The sequence below is a fragment of the Opisthocomus hoazin genome, chromosome 3 (assembly GCF_030867145.1).
Source record: "Opisthocomus hoazin isolate bOpiHoa1 chromosome 3, bOpiHoa1.hap1, whole genome shotgun sequence".
Lineage (NCBI taxonomy): Eukaryota > Metazoa > Chordata > Aves > Opisthocomiformes > Opisthocomidae > Opisthocomus > Opisthocomus hoazin.
Window position 1 is genome coordinate 85,326,335 of NC_134416.1, and position 25,490 is coordinate 85,351,824.

At 36.9% G+C, this 25,490-nt stretch overlaps 1 protein-coding gene across 2 annotated transcripts in view; it reads right to left on the bottom strand.

Annotated features, from left to right (window-relative positions):
• The window catches only part of DTNBP1 (dystrobrevin binding protein 1), a 75,225-nt gene that overhangs the window by 46,808 nt on the left and 2,927 nt on the right, over positions 1-25,490 (bottom strand). For both annotated transcript variants that reach the window (XM_075416855.1, XM_075416856.1), the window contains exons 2-6: positions 24,659-24,709; positions 21,232-21,282; positions 20,327-20,387; positions 15,729-15,861; positions 7,797-7,929 (exon numbers count right to left, since the gene is read on the bottom strand). In XM_075416855.1, the coding sequence (XP_075272970.1) occupies positions 7,797-7,929; positions 15,729-15,861; positions 20,327-20,387; positions 21,232-21,282; positions 24,659-24,709 (429 nt within the window). The remainder of the gene's footprint in view (positions 1-7,796; positions 7,930-15,728; positions 15,862-20,326; positions 20,388-21,231; positions 21,283-24,658; positions 24,710-25,490) is intronic.

Sequence of the window (25,490 nt, forward strand, 5' to 3'; positions counted from 1 at the left end):
AACATTTAAGGAAAGTATAGCTATCTATCTGTAATTTCATTTAGAAGTATTTCTGGCACCTAGCAAGATCTAAAACAAAACATAAGAGATACTGCATTTCATCTGTTGTCTGATACCGTCAATTTTTCAAAAAGAAAAAAATAAAAATCTCCTCCCATAGTCTGATTCAAGCTTTAGTCAACTAAAATGCCATGAGAGTGACTTTCCTCTAGATGTCATGAGAAGTAAAAGCCAAAAACCTGAGAATGCCAAACTTATGTCACTTGCATGGTGCACAGAAATAATTTAAGTACTTTTCTGTCTTCTTAGGATTAGCACTTACGACAATTACACAAAAAATGTTTTCCTTCTCCTGGATTGCTTGAGCCCGCTTCTTCAGATCACTTAGGTCAACTACTACATTGAAATACCTTTGAGCCTGAAGCAATGAAAAGCCTTTAAGTAATAATAATAAAAAAAAATCAGTAAAAACTAAAACTACTACTAAAATACAGCCGGAATTAAGCAGCAGGCAAAATTTTCTGTTTATCTGAAGAAACACTGAAGATAGGTCATGATTCTTCACCATCAAATGTGAAAACTTATCCAGTAAAAGAGAAGACCAAAGAACTAAGGAATTTAAGTAATGTTGCAATGGAGATTTTTTTGCTTCCATACTCAAATGGAGCTACAAAAGTAGCTGAAGTCTTTCTGTGTCTTTCAGCAAGATTCCTACATCAACCTCATTCCCCAAGATGGAATGGATCAAAGCAAAATTTCGTAACAGAAATTGCAAACATCAGCTGGTGATCAAGCTCATAAACACAACTAAAACCAAATACTACCCTCATATACTCAGCAGTTGCAGGTACAGTGAAAGTATTCTTCTTTGGATGTTTCAAAAAAAGAAACAAGTATTTTTCTTGATGAAGAACATTGGGGGTCACCTTTCAGGTGCTATCATTCAAAAGAATAGCAAAAATTAGGGAGGTGGTATGAAAAACAGAAGAAAATGGTAGAAGTGAAATCATTAAAAGCAACGAAGCATTTTGTGCTCTGCTAAGAGACTGATACAGGCCATTTAGCACTAGAACAATTCCAAAGTGGAATCTGAAACGTGGAATAAATTCTTAGGTCCCCCTGAAAGCTTATGCCTTCGAATGTAAGGTTTTGCACAGGTCACAATTTTTATAGTTTTACTTTCATCCTGTTGCTATCCAAAATAAAGTGGGCAGTTTTTAAATTTAATTTTTTTCAAACTTCTATCTTGGTATGCAGTGTCATCAGATCACATGTATCAGCACAGTTTTATTTATTTTTATTATACAACCAAAACTTTAGGAATCAAAGTTTAAAGCGGAAATACGAGAGAATAAATTTAAGAGAAGCTACAAAGAACTACAAGCTACAGAGAAATCTGAGAAGCTACGAGAAATTTAAGAGAAGCTGAAGTTTAAGAGAAGGTAGAAACACGACCATTGTCAAAGGCTACCTCCACCATCTACTCCACCATATTTAACCTTTCCTAGAAAGAAAAAGGGTTCCTGAAAACCTGGTTTTGGTAAACAGCCACACAACAAAATCCAGACCTTGCTTTAACTTGGCCATCAGTTTCCCCAAGAAGCATTAAAACAAAAAAAAATTACAGTATTCAAAAACTCGTCAAACTTTATTCACTAAGTGACATATAATATGCCACAAGTCCACAAAAACAAAGTAGTAAAAAAAGCCTGTAACCTCATATGTACTCTTTACCTAAAATGCTGCATATGGTTCCACACATCGTGAATGCAATTGTGGCAGACAGAAGTTGGAACTTGTACCACTACAGGCATCCTGAACACATCCCTTTGACACAGGAATGTAAAATCTCTCTCACAGAGGTGTTGTAATAACGCATTTAACACATTTTTTGAACAATTTTCAAACAAATTGTTTTTAGATGCAAGTGAAAAGGAATTATTGAAGATCTCAGGAAAATAATTCACAGTGGAGAAAAACAGAATTTATCATGAAGCACAGCACCTTGCTCAAAAGCAGAGAATGAATTTTAGTGTGGTAATGACAAGCACCTAAGCCCTGTTGTCCTAGGCACTAGACACAATTAATTAATTACTTTGATAAACAATGCAGTTTTGAGGTGAGGAAGAGCACAAAACAATGATTAAGGCAGTCCTAAACCATCTGTTTCTATTACTGGTACAGTAAGTCTGGACAAAGAATGGCTGGTACTAACAGATTGACAGGATTTGCAGATTATGCCCAGTAACCAGTATTACATAAAGGTAAAGTTATACAGGACTGACATAATGTTTAGCATTTTCTAGAAGACATTAGTAAAAGGTCCTCTAAGATGCAGAGGAACCAACACAAACATTCAGTCTTTAATCACAGGTCACAAGAGCCGGCAAAGAAAAAAATCTTTTTTATGCCTATTCAAAAGACAAAGAAACTACAGGGAGAAGGTACACGACAAATGTCTGTATAACAGTGTCATTGTCTCTCTGCATCAAGTAAAGACCATCACAAAAGAGCAGCAAAATTAAATCAACTTCGAAGTGACAGAAATTATACTGCACATTCACACTTTGCAAATAATATAAAAAAACTGCCACAAACCTACAATCTTTTGATCTGCTATGTATTCAGTCTTGCCCAATGTTTTCAAATACTTGGAGCACTGATGGGAGCAAAGTTCACTAATAATGAATCAGCCTGCTCCTTTGGGTTTGATGCACGCAAAATACTGTACTGCAAGTGTTTTTGCAACAAAAAACAGTCCAGAGCCCTAAAATTACACAAAAGGAAGTACAATTATCAAGGGAACTTTTCCAAAGCTTGTGCAAGCCTGGTTTTTTAGGATAGGAATTCTCATTCCATGTGTCTGTCCAAAGAAGTGCAGTAAATGATGGCCATAAAATGAATTCAAGCCATGTACCACTACGAAAACACTTGCTACTGATTGTGCTGTATGCGAACTCATGAACAGCAGGATGGAAAAGATCTCTGCAACGTGAACTCTGCTTTGAGCACAGAAACTTGTATAGTCATGCAATTAATGCCTAATGAAAACTCAAACCCAGTCATCCACTGCACATCTACCATGAAAGCTGCCCTGAAAATAATAAAAGTTCTGCATTCACCCTTGTAAAATCATTATTTATGTACCCAGGTACGCAGAGGTATAGCAGCTGAAAACCTATACCACCAGAAGACTGATGAAGAAGAATACGGCATGAAACCTTACTTTGATGAAAATTTTGACAAGAACTACGAAACCTGTAGCTAGAGTCTTAGAAAAAATTCACAGTACATTTCATGTTGGAAGGAAAAAATGTGCTTGTTTGAAATATTCATAAAAATGGTCTATTTTTTACATATAAAAAGTTAATGTAAAGCTTAAAAGGTTATGAAGGAACAATTTAAATCCATCACTGTCAGATGGCAGGGAGTCATCACTGAAGATGACGTACTGTACGGAGCACTGTTCTAGCTTATCACTTGGGGAATGCTGTGGGATCTAAACAAGATCTACAGACATAGAAGTCTTCTTTTAGGCAAAACAATTTTGTATGGCAGGGTATTACCCATTCCATCTTCTCTCTTCCAACCTTTGTAAAAAAGTAATTAATTTAGGTTAAACAAGATCACACAAAAAATGCCAGCTTTTTAAAGTGATAATGGTGGAAGTAAAGATAATATCTGAAAGCAAAACACAGCAGAAAAATAATAACATGAGACATTTTGTATGTTAGTGAGTAAATAATAAAATATAATTATATAATGATATATAATATAATATATAATAATATATAATAAAATAATATATAATACCATTAACATATTACTATATTAATATATTATCATTATAAATAATATAATAAATATATTATAAATTATGTAAATATAAATAGTGGCTCAAGTTAGAAGGAACTTTCTTGAAAAGCAGACTAGTCTGAATTGTCTGAAGAAGTTTTTTGTATTTACTTTTTCAATGTTTGTATTGGTCAGGCCTAACATAAGGCACTGTATCTAACTGCAACAATCCTTACTGCCCCTTATGTTCCCAAAGCAATTAGAAAGAGGGATAAAACCAACAGAAGAACATACAGAAGAAATAAACTTAACAGTGGTAACTGATTAAGACATTTTCTCACATACACATCTCTAGTCTACACAACTCAATTGCCGTAAATTTTTTATCCTTCTGAATGAGAAAGCAAATCAAGCATTCTTCTCCTCCAGAAGCATAAAACCACCATCATGGCACAGCAATGCATCTAACAAGAATTACAATCTGTCCAACTCCTCAACTACTGCACTAATTACCAATGCATGGGTCTACACATTACTGGACAACAAATAAACCTTTAAAATAAAAAAAAATAGGAATAAATATACATTTTAAGAACATATTTTCTCTTCGGTTAAAGGATTTCTTTAAATCTCACTAGAAAAGAAAAGAAAAAATTAGTCCCACTAAGGTTTGCAATATCACTAAATATTCGTGTGTTGAAGTACACCCTAGCATCAGGGTATACTTCAGACCCAGGATTTCAGATTTCTTCATTAATTTTCCTTCTGTGTCTGTTCTCAAAGCAGACAAGTACTGAAAACCAGAAAGGATTCTTCAACAAGCCATTATAAAAAAATCTAAATTCTGACAACTATACTTGAAGTCAAATGACACACAGTAAAATGTGTTCATTCATTTCCAGTGACAAGGACTCTTTGCTATCTCCACTGTATTCCTAACAGAATGCTGCAGCTGGGCAGCTTCTTTCACTTGATAAAATAACCAGGACAGAAACATCTCATCTTATGCCATTCGGTGCACATAAAAATTGGCACGAAAGTGAGCTTTTGACAGTGCTTCCTATAGGACACAGCTCACTGCCTTGGGAATGCAAGAACTGCCATAGGAGACTGGAGGGATACAAGGGGTTTTCTGCAATCAGAAACAGCTCATCCTCAGCAGGAAGATGAAGGGAAGAAGAGTTGTGCTTGATTCAGAAAAGGACAGGAAACAAACCAGAATGCTTTAATGCTAACATACAAGCAAACAACTGCAGCAAGACTAACTAGAGCAAACAAGGGTGGAATCTAGACTTCCCACAACAATACTGGTACCCTGATGAATGAATTTAAAAATAAAAGAGAGAATATTAAAAATCCAGAGATAAGCATACAGAAAAATAATCACACAGACCCCCACCCCAAACATCAGGCTTTAAAATACATTGTAGAAAACACCTCGGACTGATGAATCTGCTTTGAAACTCGCGCTCAACACAATGACAACAGGAAAATAGTTGTTCTGTTTGAACTGAAATAAAGTTTCTCTATTTAATAGGGAGACCTATTTCTGAAAAATCAGTTCCCATAGTTACTATATAAGCAGCATTTCAAAGGTTTAATGTTGACCTAAACCACTTTCTTCTAAATCTTTCATATAGGAAGATTTTTTGAAAGACTTCAAATACATAAGATTCTAGCATAAGCTCTACAGTGACTTTATAATAAAATTATTTTTTGTGACATGCTTAAAATAACCACAGTTTCTATAGTTTGTGTTCATCTCAGTTTTCATCCCCGTATTGTCAAAACACAGGAGATAAATTTTTTTTTTCTAACACGAAACCACTCACTCTCTGAAAATAATTTTTGTGTTAGAAAGAGAGCACAGACTCCTGAAGCCCGCCTTGATTCTTTCAGTAGCTGATAGGACAGTAAAAACCCCAAACACTGAAGAGAGGAAGACAGAATACGAGTTCCAAACACACATAACAAATCACACTCACATTAACTGGCTGTTTGTTCTTCCAAGTATCTATACTGGCAAGCATCCTTCTAGTAATGAGCTAGCAATTCATTTCTTACCTAAATAAACACAGTGGTAACGATCAACCAGAAGTTACCTGCATTTTTCCTGTTTTGTCTAGATCTGACCAAATGTAAACAGCTTATAATTATGTTAAGTAGTTTGCTTAGCATTCTATTTATAGAACTGATTAGATCCTGCTAAGCAGACTAGGCAATAGTTTAACAACTTATTTTGACGTTGAAAGCAGAGGCTAGGGGAGGGGGAGAGAGAGCGAGGACAGCAGAGAGAATAAACATAACTTCGGGAAAGATTGCTATATTTTAGGGGTTACAAATTTGTTGCTTTATGCACATTTTAAATTTGTGTGTTATTTAGTTAAATAGCACATTATCTAGAATTTTGAAATAATTACTATTAAATACTGAATCACTTAAATAGGTCTGAACAAGTGAATATTCAACCATACTGACTACCATTGACTCTTTCTGCAGAAAGAAAATGTTGTTGCCCTGGGAAAGAGAAAATCCAGGCTGGAGGAAAAAGACAAGACCACTGCCGAAGCCCTGGCCTGAGGTTAAGCTAACTGAAAGGGACGTGAAAAACTAAAGGGCATGACATGAGAAATTGTTGGATGTGACATACAACGTAGTAAGAAGCTGACAAAAGCTACAGATAGCACCATGGGGAATGGCCGAATTTCACAGATGGTTAAAGGGGACTTAAGTTAGAAACAGCCAAACTTCACAGGAAGTTGAAGGGGGACGTTTAAGGTATTGGGGATCTTCCGGGAGGCAGAACTTGCAATGCCAGCAGTATTTCGGTAACCGTATCTGTAACACCACTGAAGGCATACATTCACTAGACAACAGCATCAGGAGCACCGAATTTGAATAGCAAAACCAAGACCAATAGGGAAAAAGTAATTAGGGGTGGATTGTTTATTTGAGACCAGACTGGAATTTAAAACAAAAAGAAAAAAGAAAAATAGGTCAAGGGTGGCAAACCGAGAGTCAAGAAGGAGGAAAACAGATAAGCTATGCAAAATGTGACCAGTGCTCCCTAGCACAGCCCTGCCCTTGATCACCACATCCTAATTAGGACCACAAATCAAAACAGATGTTGTGATCATACCACGTAAGTCAAACTTGCTTCAGCAGTCAAGAGAAGTGGGGAGGGTGCCAGGGCACTCTCCTAGCTAACAGGAGGGCAGCTCATTTGACAGATCAAATAACCTGGTTATCCCCATGTCAATGCTGCCTCCAGGTCTGTCAGCATCTGCATCTACCCACCACACCCACAGACCGTCTTTGACAAATCGCTTCAATTTAACTCCTCATTTCCTCATTTATCTAATGGACTTAATACTGCTTTTCTTATCTACTTCAGCAAGGTTATTTTTGGCACTGTCAGTAACAAACCCAAGAAAGCCAAGATTTAAGTTATTTAAGCTCTTAACATTCATCTCTTGCTACTTCATATTTTAGGTAAACTTGTCTTTGCAAGTAAAATAAAAGCAGGAGAGTAATACCTAACATGTGGACTGAAAGGCACTCATAGTACAGGGTAGGACAAAACTGAAAAGAAGATAAGAGTAAAATACAGTTCCTAACTTTATGGGTTACAATAAATGGGAAAAAAACCCCCAAATTAAAAAAACAGAGCAAGGGATTAAAAGAAAAAAAAAACAACTTGTCAGTGCTTATTAAGAGTAGCCCTTACACCAATTGTCTGTAAAGAATAACAAGCACAACTTCATCTTAACAACAATGTAGCAATAATTTTCCAAATACACATACTCTTTGTTCATCCCCAAGAGTCAGACCAACACTTAATGAATCTATTAAAAATTTGCAGCTTCCTGTCAAAGATTACTGTTTCTTTAAAAGACGAAAATAAAAGTAATTATATTATATTATATGCAGGGAAAAAAATAATAATCACAAAAGGTTTATATTCTATGCTAATTGATACTTATAGTAATTGTTTTATTTACCTTTTTGTTTTCTTGTAGTTTTCCAGGTGTAATGTCTGCATACATTTGTATCTTTCCAACTCACACTGTTCACATAGGTCCTCAAGACACAATAGATGGTTCTCCATTTCCTCAAAGTCTGCCTCTAGCTGGGCTATAAGAAATACTTATATGAATATCATATTGTATCAATAGATGGACAGCTCACCTGAACAGAAACAGGAACTCATAAAGGTACATAATTAACATGGTAATAAATACACATAGATAAACAGCTCAGAAAGATAAGCAAATCTCTAGTCCATATCAGATAGTAAAGAGTGACAGCAGAGTCGCATTAAGAGAGATCTATCTGAAGTTCCCTTTGTAGTAAGACACTGAACCACTGTCTTTGCCCCAGCATCTTGGTCTCACAGGCCTGTGGTCTGTGCTTCCGGAAAAGAAGCATCCAGAACTCATAATTTAATTTTGCTTCTCAGGCACACTGTCAGCTTACCCGCTCCGGCCTGGTACTAATCTGAGGAACAAAACTGCTGACCAAGACCAGTACTAATCTTAAATTATTCAAATGAAGCAAAAGTAAAGCATACTGGGAGAATTTTAACTCCTACATGACCTTGTGATAATATAAAAGTATACAGACTTTGAAAGCTCACTCTGAAGACAGACCTTCTACTGATAGGCAAATCTCTAGATTTAGCTATTTTGCATACCCATGCACTTCAAGACATGCAAACCCTCTTAATCTCCTCTTTAACCATAACTGTTCAGAGTCTCAAGTTAAAAAGAGATCACGCCTATGAAAAGCCCTGAGAAACCTGATCTTATCTCCTAGCTGACCCTGTTTTGAGCAGAAATTTGGACTGGAGGAACTCCTGAGGTCCCTTCTGACCTGAATTATCCCACATGAATCTCATATCAAAGGATGACTCTGCCTGTGGGTGATTAATGTTGAACTCCATGTTCCTCCTCAGGATCCCAAAGTGGAAAAACTATTTTCCCAAACTGACCAGCTAGTCACTCTGGGATGGAGCTGCGTGAATACAGGACTATTATTCGCCCTTTTGTCAGGACTTCTCCTATACCAGAGGGAAAGTAAGTTGCCAGAGGAAGGATATATTGCATTTTTACAAACAAATAGCAACCAATGAATAGAAGGGATTTTGCAGTTCAGAGACAGATACACTAATCTGTTGCAGTGTATGAACTTGACTGTTGATGCAAAGAGCTACATAGATGATGGAATGAAATAGAAGAAAATCTAAAGCAACTCTAAATTTTGGCAAATGGCTGTGTTTCACCTTTGCCTGTGACAGAAGCAATCCTCATGACACAAGACAATAACTATCAAGTTCAAGGTAGGAAAAGTGATTTAATGTGTTTTGGATGCTCAAAAGAAGGAAACAGCACGCGGAAGGCATCAGTCAAATCTTCAGTTCTGGTTTGGCCGTTCTACCAGGAGCCTATCTTGGAGTACACAAAATTTCAACTTTCTTAGCCTTTACTCAATCAGAAATTGCTATACTGGTGGCCCCCCTAGAAAAGCAAAAGTTATGACCTCGTAAACAAATTTCCTAACACACATAGTCACATATTCAGCTCCAATTACTTAATAAGATTTTTTTAGTCCCTAACAAGTAAGGTCAGAAAGGGAAACAGGAATCATATAATCAGGAAAGACTTCCTTAAATTATTTATCTGTATACAGATCAGTTGGGGGGTGAGGAGAAGGCAGTCGACAGTGTGGAAAACAGTTTGAGATTAAAAAAAATGTCTTCAGTTCTACAGATTGTGATGTGGAACGTACATTATTTACCACATACTCAACTTCCTCTCACAAAATCCAGATGTATTGAAACGGCAGTATCATGACTACAGTTATGACTGGTGATCCCTTTTTGCTTAAGAACTGTACTTTTCCGAGTGCATTAAAATCCAAATGTCTGTATTATGCTAACTTGCTTTTCAGAATGATTGCTCACTTATTAATTTGCAAAATTCACAAACACAGCAGGGGTCCACATAATTTAGTAAGGTACCTATCAACCAGTGTTTTTTCCACTTAAAAAAACCCACCACCTGCTTTGCTGTACTTGCTATTGAAATAACATTAAAAGGCAACAACAAAGAACAGGAAAATAAAGAGGATGAAGAAAAGTGAATTCTAGAGGGCGACTGATTCCTAGCACTGGCATTTGAGCAGCCTCTAGTGGGAACTGCAGAAAACACTGTGCTCCTGAGGAACAGGAACGAACACCTAAGAGCTCTCTAGAAGGCAACAATTCTGCTTTACTGCAACACAGGTTTCAGAATTTTTCTTTCTGAAGTGAAAGAAACCTTGGTTGCTTTTCACAAAAAAAGCTGAAGACTAGCTCCATAGCAATAGCACCAGCTACGGTTGTGAATTAACGTCTTTCCCACCCAAATAAGAATGTATGCACTGCGCACCAAAAGAAAATTCCAAAGAAAGCTACATATTTAATCATTTTGAAACTTAAGCCATAATTCTTTGATCAACTCTTATCTATATTCAGAGATAAATAAGTTAAATAAGTTCACACTTTAAAAAATATATTTAACAAAAACATTAAATCCAGAAATTACTTTCCAGTTTATAGTTTACAGCAGCACCTACAATGAATCTGCCCCAAAAAGCCAGCTAATGTTCTAAAGATTATCTGCAAAGTTACTACTTCTTTTCTAGCTCTTCAAGAAATCCCCCACCCAAGCGGCCAGGCAACAATCACCATCTCACTCTGAAACAGCATTGCTACAAAGAAGAAAAACCTCTCCTCCTTTGAATCTTTTTAAGGAGGCTGTAAAAAAAAATCATTGTACCTTTAGATTAAGAATTTTCCTGTACAGTAATACACCACACTTGGTAGAAATAATATTTTATATTAGATAGCTGAAAAAATAATTGCTCTTTATGTCACATCTTTCCAATCATATTAGTTTAGCCTGTATTTCTTATGCAATCGCAGGTATAACAACATTATTACAAGTTTTAGTTCTTATTTTAATTTTTATAAACTATGTTAATGTTTGAGCAGATGACATTAGATTGAATTATCTTCCAATGTACGCTGTTTTTCTTACGTTTACCAGCTACTGAGGTACTGAAGTATTCAGTAAGTATTCTCAACAACCACAGAAACTAATCTTCTACCTGAAAATATTTTCTTCCTAAAGTTTAGCTAATTTAAATTTATCACATATTTTTTTTAAACGGAAACCTATGTTACCTGTAGTTCTGCAACAGTACAAATTGTTAGAAAAGCTAAATCACAGCTATATATCAGAAAATTAATATTACAGTTTTCAATTTTTCCTATAATAACGTTAAATGTAGCTTTCCTACACTGTCCCAGCCACCTAAAACAACAGAAACCACCAAGGAGTATTAAAGACATTTTTACAAAGTTCATTCATTTTCTGACTAAAAGGCAAAAAGGCAGAAAGGATGGATACAATTACATCAAAGAAATTCTCTCTACCTCTAGGTCAGACAGGGACACAGATTACTAAAAGCTTAAAATGAGCAGTGAAAGACATATATATAGAGGAAGAGCTCAATTCAGCTGCAACAGTTGGAAAAAAGTATTTACATAATTACAGTTGTACTAGTGCTCAATTGTGATTTGTTTTTAAAGAAAACCCAGCTAGTATCATACCATTTACATGAAGCTAAAGCAGCTTCTTTGCTGCAACTACATAGCAACTACACTAGAATATTTTTCTTTCTGCATTCAAGCCACAGACATTTCAAAGTTTACACCACCAAACTATATGCCTTTTCTACATATATATCTCTGCCTTATACAGCAGCCCTCTCTGCTGAAGCATTCTGCCCTGAAGCCTATGAAAAACTCCCAGTTGAACATAGGTATCTTCATACTATATTATCCAAATTCCCTGGTTTTACACCCATCTCCCCAAAATTTTCCCTGATTTTCTCAGTAAAAGATAAATGCCGTTTCATCTCAGACAATGAAACTATGAAAGCAAGGAAAGTAACCGCAGTTTTTAAGCAGCTGGTCAACCAGTTAGAAGAATTGTTTTGACTAATAAAATGTTATTTTCCTTAAACATTTTCCCAAATGCAAATCATTACTCATTTACAGTAAAAGTTTCTACAGCTCTCCTCACTTTAAAAATAAATTTAAAATCAAAAAGAAACCACTAGAAACGAGAGTCTTCTAGTGGAATGCATGTTCTAGATTGTTACATCACAAAACATTTATCCAGCTGTTTTTCAAGAGCTATCAACTGCTAGATGCTAACGACAAAGAAACTGTTATTTAAGTAACCAAACACAATTCAGAAGTTCAAGTTCAAATGCCAGCTCTGTGAAAAAAAATCTTGATTAATATACTGCCTGGTCTTAAATTCACTTTTACTTGACCAATACCTGCTAACATCTAAATCCTGACATAAGCCACAATTACTAAATAAATAATAGTAAACTAATGACTTCTCTTCCCCAAAGAGACAAGTCTTGCGCTATTACTCACTACACATTTTCCTCCTAAAACTACTGCTTCAGATTTTGTCTACAAACTGATGAAATGAACAAGAATTAAATTCTATAATCTCAGAACACAAAATATTGCTGGAAGTATACTGCATTATTCAAATAGGAAAAATATTTGGCATTTTTATCAAGAAATTAAAAAATAAGTATATTTCATTAAAACACATTTTTTTGCTACAAAATAAGTACCAAAAATATGGGGTATTAAGTTCTTAAAGTAGTTCAGGTGTTACAAAAATTAAAATCTTGTATTTAATGGAAAAGATGTTACAATTGCTGTGACCTTCTATTTCACAAGTTTTAGTACATTTCCTTCATGTCTGAGGAAGCCATTAAGAAATCTTTAATCTCACTTCTTAAACAAAGGGAACACGGCCTTTTTTTTAATGCAGATTCTGAACAATTTGAATTTTGCAAAGCTAGAAAACGGCAACTGTCATACTTGATACACAATCTGAAAATAAAGCCTGACCTTCCGCTCAAAATACAAACAAGGATACATCCCCTAACGAGTTCTTATAAACAGCCCCCAATGGATTTTCACACCCATCTAACCCATACTTTAGAAAAGAGTAGGAGGCAGTGGCTTTTATCTCTATGAACATATATCCAGACTTCTTTTCTTCCCAGTCTCACCAATCTAAATATTTTCACCCTACGCTGGATCTGTCACATATGCTCATGATAAGCCTTTCTGAAACCAGTATGACACTAATGCTTAACATCTGATTATTTTTTTTTAAAGAAAATTGGATTTGGATCAAGGTTTGTGTGCATTGATTTGCTGAAATCAAAACAGATATTTGAGCAAAATGCCCCTGCTCAAATATGAAGCATATTTCATATTAAGGCAAGTATGTCAGATATCAGCAAGCATCCACAGCATCTCAAATAAAAATGGTCTTAAGTGATGATTCAGATTCTGGACTTTGACAGGGCAATAACTGTCCTTTTCTCTTTTACATGAAAGTAATTTTTTCTTCAAAGTTTTCAAGAGTAGCTACAAGACACTGCGTAATACAGTAAATTTATCAAATTAAGACACAGACTTTTTACTTGAAGTGATGGACGACTGATAACATGAGTACCTAAGTTAAAGGACTTTACTTATAAAAGTGCTAATGAAAATGTGTCTTGTAATACACAGCAAAAGCTGAAGAACCTGTATGACTCCGACCAATTTTAAGTAGGTCACTAAAAAGGCTCATTTCCATTATCTGAAATTTCTTTTATCAAAAGCAGCCAGGGTTCCCTATGTACTTTCAAAATGAAAGCATGAATAGTTTTATCAGAAGCACATCGTGTCACAACACAGAACTATTAACTTTCTGAAATTATGAAGATTAGCCAAATTACATCTTGGATGCACAACCCAGGACATGGCAGTTTATAATTCTATATTCTTTTTTCTTTTTTTTCCACAGAATGTTTCACTTATATTTAAAATTCACAGTCACAATATTAGTCATCTCTTAGAAAACTGAATACTGCTTATATTTATAAAAAGCAGATAGTTGAGAGTAATAAGAACTAAAAACAGTGAGCAGAATATCACAGTAAATTTCTGGTAAATCACGTCCATAACAGTAAAAGTTGAATTTGGTATAAACTCCTTTCTCTTCAAACAGACTCTATAAAACTGATCTGAAAAAAACAATTCAAAAAAAATCACAGTGGTTAGGAGGAATTAATAAAAACCTCTAGTTAAATTACTTGAAACCTGACATACGAGGTGAGGCTAGGAGATTTGGTTCAAATCTCACAACCTTAGCATTAGACTGCAAAATCCATTAGCCTCCCTGATCAGCCTGGTTAATGCTTCCTTAAATCCTGCTTGTGCAGAATCAAAAATATTCTAGAAACACTGAGCCTTCTCCAAGCAATTCTACAATCAGGGTGAGATTAATTCTGGTTCATAAAACTATAACATTAGGAACGGGAAGGTAAACTCAATTCATCAGGATTTATAGCATTTGCAGATATGAACTATAAAGACAATTTCATTAGGTTTTTATTACATTGTTTATCTTTGGTCTACCAGTGGACTGCATGCGTCGTTTTGTGCATGATGATATTAAAATCAGTATTTAAATAAATCAGTATTTGGATTGCTATTTCCTTAGGAAATAATTGAGCTTTTCAAAAAGCCAACATTAAATGGTTACCACAGATGATAAAGCCTTACTAAACAAGGCAGTTTAAGAAAATTGTAGTAAAAAATGAAATATGTTCCTTGGTTCAGAAAAAAATAGCAAAGTTATTACCCGCCTACCTAGGAACAAAAGCTGATTTGTGCATATCCACTGACCATAGCAGAATGAGAAATTTGCCTTTGAACACAGAAGAGAACCCTCCTTTTCTTCACATCAGATGCCAGCACACAGATCCAGCCCATCCCACAAAAAACAAGGGCTGCAATTACATGAAGAATTTCTGCATACTTCCCAGCTGGTGGAAGAACAGTGCAGGCAGAGTCCCTGCGGAATGCAGCTACTAAAATCCACGCACAGACAGCAGTTTTTCAAATCCGTAATTTGATGCAACTTGAATAGATTTTCATGGAGGCAGCAAGAGGCCCGCCGTTGACAGAAGCGCTTGCTACTTGTCAAATGCTGCATCCCCACTTCAAGGCTCAGTAACACGAGAGCTTTTCAGAGACTGAGAGGCCAGAGCATTTTTTCCTAATTACATTTTCAACAGTGGATCAACTGTTTTGTATGAGAGGTTTCCAGAAGCAGTCCACTACAGCATTCACCTATTCATCTTTTAAATTAAATTAACAGGTAAACATTTGGAAAGGTTACTAAAAGACAGAACCCATCTAACAAACATGAGATATTTGTTAACCTTAACACACAGCATTGCTCATTTCACTTACGAAAAAGCTGGGTATCCCTTCAGAATAGCTTGACCCGGTACACTTCAACTATGGAAGCTAGCATTGGAACCAACAATTACTCTCAACAAAAGGTTTCTGCCTTGAAGGTGTCCCAAGCCAGCTAAATTTCTGCCCCTTCGCAACAAATGATGATTTAAAACAAATTCTTATATAAAATGACATAGACTCAATCAAAGAGAAGCAATTACATACATGAGCGTTCACACTACTTGCAAATCTTTAAGAATTTAAAAAGACTTCAAGAATAGTAATTTTCAGCTTTTCACACCAAGATATGCGGTTGTCACAATTTTTTTTTTCCCAATTAATGACACATACAAAATTTTAACTGCTGGGAGAGCAACCACTACTAATTTTGCTCTTTTAGAAAACCAGTTTGTTTAAGAACTACTGTTTTACAATAGAAAGGATGTGTTTGGGAAGCAAAATTAAATTTTATAATTGCAAATTTCACAACAGTTGAACTTCAGTCTAATCCTCTGTACTGACCTGAATGCTTGTTATGTCTTTAAAACCTTACCTAGGCTTGCTGTGAGGCATTCCAGATCTGCTAAAAACCCCGGTATTTGTTGGAGCTGATCCTGTAGTTCCACCAAACTGTTTCTTTTCTTCTCCCAGTGTGCAGAAAGCATCACAACTTCACTATCCACCAGCTGAAACAAACAGATTCCTTACTTTACTTGATTTACTTAATTTATGTACCTATTTATAAGCATCTTGACTAATTTTTCAATTAATGCATCTGCAAGAATAAGGTCAGCATAGCAACCCTACAGCACTGTCACTTACATAATTCTCAAGTAAATATACAACATGCTCAAGAAAGCTCCAGTAGGATGAAATATTTGTATCAAAATGCAATGATCAAAACAAGATCATAGAATCACAGAACGGTAGGGGTTGGAAGGGACCTCTGTGGGTCATCTAGTCCAACCCTCCTGCTGAAGCAGGGTCACCTACAGCAGGCTGCACAGGACCTTGTCCAGGCGGGTCTTAAATATCTCCAGAGGAGAGTCCACAACCTCCTTGGGGCAACCTATTCCAGTGCTCCGTCACCCTCAGAGGGAAGAAGTACTTCCTCATGTTCAAACGGAACTTCCTGTGCCTCAGTTTGTGCCCATTGCCCCTTGTCCTGTTGCTGGGCACCACTGAAAAGACTCTGGCCCCATCCTCCTGACACCCACCCTGCAGATATTTGTAAGCATTTATAAGGTCCCCTCTCAGCCTTCTCTTCTTCAGGCTGAACAAGCCCAGCTCCCTCAGCCTTTCCTCATAGGACAGAACGCTCCAGTCCCCTCATCATCTTCACAGCCCTCCACTGGACTCTCTCCAGTAGCTCCTCATCTTTCTTGAACTGGGGAGCCCAGAACTGGACACAGTGCTCCAGATGGGGCCTCCCTAGGGCAGAGTAGAGGGGGAGGAGAACCTCCCTCGCCCTGCTGGTCACACTCCTCTTGATGCACCCCAGGATCCCACTGGCCTTCTTGGCCAATTAAAAAGTTCTTAAGATAAGTTAAATGATAAAAAGTTATTTCTCAGTATACTAATCAAAGCAGGAAATATTTTATGGATTTTATTAACTGTAAATAACATGCATCTGGAATTCTGACAGCAGCATCGCACTGGTACACAATAACAACATTGCAGTGCTGCAATGTAAGGCTTATTTAGACCAACAACTTAGTTTAATTTTGCTAGTTGTACCAATTTAATCTTAATAACAAAACTGAAAACTCTGCACATTCAAAATATTCTAGAAAATGAGGGAATGACATTTTTTAAAAAGTTGCCTTTATAACAGTCCTGCTCTTCTGCTCTTGCGATAAACTTAACTGCAGTAGTTGCAAATCTTTATGAGCAAATATCTACATTAGTTCTATTTTTGTTCTTTCATTTTTCCTAACTTTTATTATACAGTAGTATAATGAGAAGAGGATACACTGCCTAAATTTTTTATTTCTATAGATCAGATTCTTTAAGGAACAGCAAGATCAAGAGATCTTCGGTAACAAATGTTTCCCTTACACATGATAATTGAGATGATTCAATTGCAGTTTCCCTGCTCTTAGTTCCATTACCCATTCTTCATCTTGCACACAACTGCAGCCCATGGCTGTACCCGCATTCTGAATTCCTCAGGTTTTGTAGAATTTAGTTGCACAAACTGAGAAAGTCTGAGCAACGGTCAAAGGAAGTTGTCAAAGATTTACAATTCTACCCACTTCAGACAGATTCTTTTAGAGGAACACCAACTTCTCCCATTTCCAAATTTCTCCAGCTACCTATCCCTGTCAAAAAGCAATCCTGCTTTATCAGTTAAGGTTTGAAAACTTATTCCAAAGTCCAGTGAGTAATGAAACACTTCAGAAGACCAAGATCCTTATTTAAATAAAGCTAAGTCTATTTCTGAGAATGAGGTATGGGATTTCTATCAGTTAAACTATAAACCAAACAAAAAAAATACACTATGAGAAGGGAACAAACACCAGAAAAAACATTTCAGCCCAGAGATTATTGAATGCAGCTAGAATTACAATCATCTAAAAGCAGAATTTTAGGACAATTTTGTAGATGCAACTGGTAGTTAGCATCTATAATTTAACATGGTACAACTGCAGGCAGCAATTAAAGCTTGAAATTTTCACTTTCCTTTCGCTATTCAACATTTATAAATAAGACAGCACAAGTAGCTTATCTGCTGCTGGCCAGTATCAGAAACAGGATACTGGACAAGTGGACCTTTAGGTCTGATACAGTACAGTCAATCTTGTGTACTTACACAATTCTCATTTTATTGAACCCTGTATTTTCTACTTTTTTAAAAAAGCAGCAAACAAAAAACACGTAAGCAATACATATTTTGGATTCTCCCAAAAGTAAACATCAGAATTTTCATGGAAAATTTCAGTCTTCTGGGATTTTTTTCATTCTGATTTTCCCAAGCAGCCATAATACGTGAGATTAAGGTTACGTTGGGTTTATATATATGAAACCTTACACTGTTTTCAGAACTACAATTTTTAAAGCAAACTACTGCAAGTATTACAAAATCGTAAGCAAGTAGTTTAAGAGATGTTCTTAAAAACATCATTACGAGCAGTAAAACACACAAAGGTGGCAGAGAGAACTTAATCTCTAACAACTGTAGGTTTTTACTGGAACATGTGGAAAAGGTCAGTGCTACTATTAGGCAAGAGAAAGAAGAACGTAAGACATTATCTTTCTTACTCTAAATACACCTCTTCAAAATACATTAAGCAGTGAGGTTTTTTTATCCATTGGAAAAAGATATAGAGAAGACTCCTAAGGAAACCAGAAGAGTCAGAGAAGATGCAGCTGGCCAAAGTGAAGGTTTCAGCCAGGACAGAGAACGCCACAGCTCAGTCCTGCTCTGCATTGTGGCCACCCAGCTTACGCTGTCTGCCCTTTAAATAGGGCATGAAATGGGAAGTCTGGTGCGGAGCAATGCATTGGCAGCACTTACTCAAGTTTTCTTTCCCTTCATCTCAGAAATAAGCCATACAACTTGTCACTTTACTACCAGGGCAGGAAAACTGAACAAGATTAGGAGAAGGCACAGACGCTTCCTGAATCTTTTCAGCCAAGCAATCAAGTCTTCCCATCTCCTGCCCATGAGGAGAGGGCAGCAAACAGTGTCAGTGCAACAGCCCTACCTTGATACTAACCACCAACACGCCTCAACCCCTAACATATGCTATACGTTCCCAGCCCTGCCATTGCTTTTAAAGAGCTACAGCAGTGACATCATTTTTGCAATCATTTACACTGCATCACATTATTTAATGTCTTCATTACACTATTGTTTACACTGCCACTTACTGGCAATGTCTTAAGCAGCTTCAAAATAATACTCCTGGCTAACTTAAAATCTTTCAAATAATGGCAGAAGAGTGCAAAAACCAACCACCTCAACTTGTGGATATGTCTTCTGTTCACCACCACCTTCTCGTCACACTCTGACAAAGCTGTACTTCTCAATATCCTTCTCTAACCAAACACACCCCACAGAAAAACAGTAAGCTGATGTAATTAATATTTTTTGCTTAAGTGCAAGTAGCAATTGCAACTATCTGAACAAAGGGCAGAAGACAAGAAATTCTGGGTGTCAATGTACCAGTTGAAAATTACTTTAAAAGCACTAGGAAATTCTCACGCTCGATGTTTGTTGTAGTAATAGAAGTATCAGAAAGTAAACAGGAGAATGAACTTCGGATAATTCTTGTTTAGATGACACCTTATGAGAAACCTGGTCACAAAGAATTTCCATTTTTACAGTATCGATATTTAATACTTTAAGAATACTAATTGTAGGCTGAGTACCATCAAATCTGGAAGAGCTGTGAGAAACAAGAGGAACTGGACGTTCTGATCCATTCCATCAGCTGCCTATCAAACACCATCTTAAAACTACAGTAAAAAACAATGCAACTTGGCATTTTTCCCAAACAGCAATACAGACTATTACTTTTTCATTGTACTGGTTGTACTGGATACAGCTGGGATGGAGTTAATTTTCTTAATAGCAGCCCATATGGTGCTGTGTCTTGGATTTCTGACCAAACCAGTGTTGATAACACACCAGTGTTTTGGATATTGCTGAACAATGCTTGCACAGTGACAAGGGTTCCTCTCTTCCCCACTCTTCCCTGCTCCCCCTGCAGTGAGTAGGCTGGGAGTGGCAAGAAGTTGGGAAGGGACACAGCTGAACAGCTGACCATTGGCCAACGAGATATTTCATACCATGTAACATCATGCTCAACAATAAAAACTCAAGGTTTGGTCTTCCAGGGTAACCATTGCTCTGAGACTGGCTGGGCGTTGGTCTGCTTGTGGGAGTTGCGAGTGACTGCTTTTGCTTCCCTTGCTTTTCTTCTGTCCTTCAGTTATTAAAGTGTCTTTATCTTGAACCATGAGTTTTCTCTGGTTTGTCCTTCCTGTTCTCTCCTCCATCCCACTGGTGCAGGGGAGTGAACAAGGCTGTGTGGGTGCTTACCTAGCAGCCAGGGTCAACCCTGTATGCTGGTATTAAAAATTTTAGTTTAAAAATATTTACACATTTTAAAATATTTCAAACGTGGCATCGTTATTTTTTCTCACCTCTCCAGCTTTTGCACAATCTTTGGCTCCTTTGTGAAGGGCAGCCCAAGCATCTTCATATCTGAAAAGAAGATAGATAAATGACTATTCTTACTGCATTCCCCTTACAAAGGGAGAGGATTTCCCAGATGCCACCGTGCTTATGTTTACAGGGACTACGCGAAATAACAGTTTAAAAGGCTCTACAGTTCTTTTTGGGATTTACTGTTCTACCAAGACAAATATACAATAAGAAATATTTCTTTCAAAGAAAAAGTGACTTATGTTGTTTAACCTAAGAATTAAATGAACACAGCAATATTTATAAGACTACACATAAAAGCTTTAAGCACTACTTGGAACCCAATTTCATTAAGAAAATGAAAAAAAAATTTAACAATATATAATCACACCCCCCATCCTCCAAAAAAAGAGAATAGATTTTTTTTTGAAGATAAGAATACAAAGAAAAATTATAATGCAGGTAGCTTCTGTTACTTAGAAAAAATATGATTAAATATACATGGAATACACTTTATTTTCATGGCAATGACAGGCATACTGTCTCTATTATAACAGAATGAAGTAATATCAAATATGTAAAAGTTATGAAACATCATATTAAAACCACAGGCTGGGCCTCAGTGCTGGTCTCCTTCATCTCTGTGCATTAGACTATGAACTAAAGTCATCTTTTAAATGTTGCTTTTCCTCAAGAACTTCTGTTTCATTATCGTGACAGCACTTCAGGACTGGGCAAGCTTTAAACATATTTATCATTTGGTAACCACCTCCACTCTACTAACTCCAGAACGTCCAAAAAAACTATTAGTAACACCTTGATTTTCTTCTCATTTTCATAACATAATAAAGTTATTTCTGAAATTATAGGAAGCAGACGCTAACAAAGAAACGAAAGGTTATACCTGCTCAGTAACTCCAGTCCAGCAGAAAATTCTGGCAAACACTGAACAGTTCTATAAAAGAAATTACAAATATAGAAATGTTGTTAATGAATATAAGGCTGTGATAAAAAAAAATGTGTGCATGCACATCTGTGTTTGACAGATATGCTGAGCACAGAAATATTCCCTACTGTTCACAAACATTTTGTCAATGCTGGTTTAAAAGGCATTACACAGTGTATCTTACAAGTATATTCCAAAGCTAGGGTAGGGGGTTTTTTTGCCCCTTGTTATTTTATGCTAGCCCATTCTTACCTCTTTTTGACTATATCCAATAAAAACAACTTTTACAAGATAATTTCTTAATACAGTTAACAAACATGCCGGATGAATATTATTTTAACTTAAAACAGTGGACAGAAACATTCTGAAAATAAGACTACTACACAAGTTCTTTATGTCCCTCAATAAAATTATTGCACTTAATATATTCTACATTAAAAATAAATCCTAAGCTAAAGAACCTTTGCCAGTTTAATGCTCTAACGATCTCCTATGCATACATTTTCATTAGTAACAGCTTGAAATATAAAGGCAACTTACGATAAGTTAAAATTAACAATGCAGCACTTTTAAGGATGCATTACGTGAAGATCTTCACGTCATCCAACATTTCTCTCTTGGAAGATTACCAGAATAGACTGCTTTGCACTGTCATCCAAAAAATTTGAATGGAAAAAAATCAGGCACCATAAGTGAAGCCTTTTTTTCCTTAAACCAAGTGAAAAGTGAAAAGTGATAGAATCAGTGAGGTGGGAAGGGACCTCAAGTGGTCTCTAGTGCAACCTCCTTTTCAAACCAGAACAAGCTACGAGATCAGACCAGCTTGCTCAGGGCTTTGTCCAGTTGCAACATGAAAACCTCTAAGGACAGAAACTTCACAGGCTCTGTGAGCAACGTGTTCCACTGCTTGACTGTCCTCATGAGGAAAAAGCTTTTCCTTATAGCCTTTTCCTGTATGAACGTTTCTTGTTTCAACCTATGCCTATCACCTTTTGTGTTCCCACCACGTCCCTTCTCCTTGATAATCCCTTCATAGGTAATGACAGTCTTCTGTTGGGTGTCCCCAAAGCCACCTATTTTCCAGGCTCAACAAGCCCCAGTCTCAGCCTTTCCTCAGACACAAAAGTTCCAGCCCCAACCATTTTGGTGGCCTTCACTAAATTTGCTCCAGGTTATCAATGCCTTTCTCACGCTGGGGGCCCAAACTGGACACAGTAACTAGATGTGGTGTAAGCAGTGCTGAGTGCAGGGATAATCGCTCCTCTCAGTCCTGCAGTCCTGTTCATACAGCCCAGAAAGCTGTTGGCCTTCCGTTCTGCCAGGCATGTTGCTGGCTCACATTCAGCTTGCCGTCTGCCAAGACCCCCAGGGTCTTTTCAGCAAAGCTGCTGCCCAGCTAGTTAGTCAGCCCCAGTCTGTATTGTTGCAGGGGATAATTTCTTCCCAGGGGAAGCCTTTGGATTTGTACCTTTTGAAATTCATGAAGTACCTCTTGACCCATACGGTCCTATGGGCTTTTAGGGATTGACTTCCCCAAATTGATCTTCATCCACTACTGGTCAGTCTCTTCCTTGAACCCTTTCACTAAGCACAAAGGACTGGGAGACCTTGTTTGTGAGGACTGAAGCAACAAAGGCATTGAGTACCTCAACAACATCTACGATTGCTGTCACTAAAGCATCCACCCCATTTATCAACAATCCCACGTTTTGTTTGTTCAGCCTTTTATTATCAATGCAGGGCTAGAAGCTCCTCTTCATGTCCTTGACATCTCTTGTAAATGTCAATTCTAGGTGAGCTCTGGCTTTCCTAAACCTATTCCTGCATGCCAAAGAAGTTATGAAGAGGGTATCAAGGAGTTATCCCTGACACCCTATCCTCCAGAACTCTTCTTGACTGCATCCTGCTGCATTGTCCTTTCAGTAAATGTCAAGAAAGCTAAAGGCTGCCACAAGAATGGGGGTTTAATGATACAGAGAATTCTTCAAGTTGTTTAGAGAAGACATCATCGATTCCCTGATCAGATGGTCAGTAACAAACTCCCATTGCAACACCACCCATATTGGTCAATCCTCTGTTCCTGACCCACAAGCTCTCACCCATCCTTACAATCAAACTAAGCTATCTTTGTCCCAGAACTTTATCAGCAAAGCAGAAGTCACCCTGGCATTCTCCTATTGCTGATGGTTCAATTGCTTCACCCAATGCTTTTCTCAAAAAGTGATGGACGTTTACAGTATACCGTACACCAGATGAATCAAAACATCATGGATTGAAAACATATACAGACGACAGTTGCCTAGAATAGTGTTACTCAAACTTTCACCCATTCTTAGTTAAGTTTCTGTGTCTTTGCAATACAACCAAGGACATACAGGACAAGAGACAACAGGCACAAACTGAAGCATAGGAAGTTCCGTCTGAACAGGAGGAAGAACTTCTTTACTTTGAGGGTGACAGAGCACTGGAACAGGCTGCCCAGGGAGGTTGTGGAGTCTCCTTCTCCAGAGATATTCAAAACCCGCCTGGACGCAGTCCTGTGCAGCCTGCTGTAGGTGAATCTGCTTCGGCAGGGGGGTTGGACTAGATATCTCCAGAGGTCCCCTCCAATGCCTACCGTTCTGTGATTCTGTGAACCAGTCTTGTGTTAAAAAACCTTTACATCCAAAACATCAACCTTCAGAATTTAATACAGTTTATTTCAGATGTCTTAGTATTTTGTTCAGGGCTTGTTTTAAAACTAACTTCTCTCTACACACTGTATTTTAGTAAAAACATGCTTTATACTAAAGCATATGTGAGCTTATTTGAAGAAGAAACATTGAAACACATCATTTACAGATGTTTAGTCTTTCCCCTATAGTTTACACAGGTTGAAAGAATGAACAATATACTAAAATGCACAGAATAAAAAACCCCCACCACAATTCTTACATCTTCTTGAAACAGATAACTGAAGTACTCCATTATGCATATATTTTCCACACTAAAAAGGCTCATATTTCTGTTCTTACACTAAAAAAAACCCTGAATTACAATTTTAGTACATGAGATTCACAGACTGTAAATAATAACATTTCAGGGTACTGCAACCTGAAACTTTTGTATAAAGTACTACAATAACATTGAATATTCACATAATTTAAATAGTCATTTATAAATTGATTGATGGCCATCAGAAATTGTTTAGGCCTATCAATGAACGTTCTATTAAGCAATGTATTTCCTCAATATCAGGGTTAAACTCTTCTGTAGTCAAAAGAATATTCTGCAAAATTATATGCAAATGTTCTTGTATCTGTCTCATATATATAAGCCACTTTCAAATTTGTCTTTAACAAGAGCATCCTAGACCAATGCTATGCATTAAGATGTTCAGAAGTACCTCTGTCTGCTTTTTTTTGCCTCTCTTGATTTGTCGCCCAAAGTCTTCAACCTATAAATCAAAACACAAAACCATCAGACATTTCCAACACCAAAACCAGAGAACAAATTGTTTGAACACATAATGTCTTAATTCCAGTCTATTACAGTTACTTTTCAGATGATTTTAGAAATAAATCCAGTTTCACTTAGTTTTGTGGAGATTGTCATATGAAATTATTTCCACCAACACTCCTTCTAAATGATGAGATTTTTCTACAAGCGCATCAAGCAATTGGGTACGAAAAGTTTGATGTCAGCTATACACCCAAAGTCATCCAGCTCTTGATACTGTTTCCTTAGCAGACAGGTATTAAAGATCTGCATAGAAACAACCAATCCAATCCTGAAGAACACCCTTTACAAGAAGGCATATGTGCCAAGAAAAAGCATGATAGTCACATAGAGACATTTGTACCCACTTGCCATAAGTCTGCCAACACAAAACTAGAACGAGCACAACTTTTCTTCTGCCAGCTATCAGAATCTCCAGCAGCATCACCACAATGTGCCGCTACTGAGCACATCTAAGGCTTGTTTCACCTATGGCTAATTTCAAACTGACTAGTATCCTGCTCCTAAAAACAAAAACAAACAAAAAAACATCAAGCCGAAATCATCAACAAACACCCTCCCCCCCAACTCTTTTCCAATTTTTATTATTTTTCAGTCAACTCATATATGCTAGTCAAGTTGGCACGGCAGAGTGAGAACCAAAACCTCCAGCTATTCTCTGACCACCAAGATGAGGGATGTCCTTAAGCTCTTTACTCTTTGGAGTCCCAGCTGTCCCG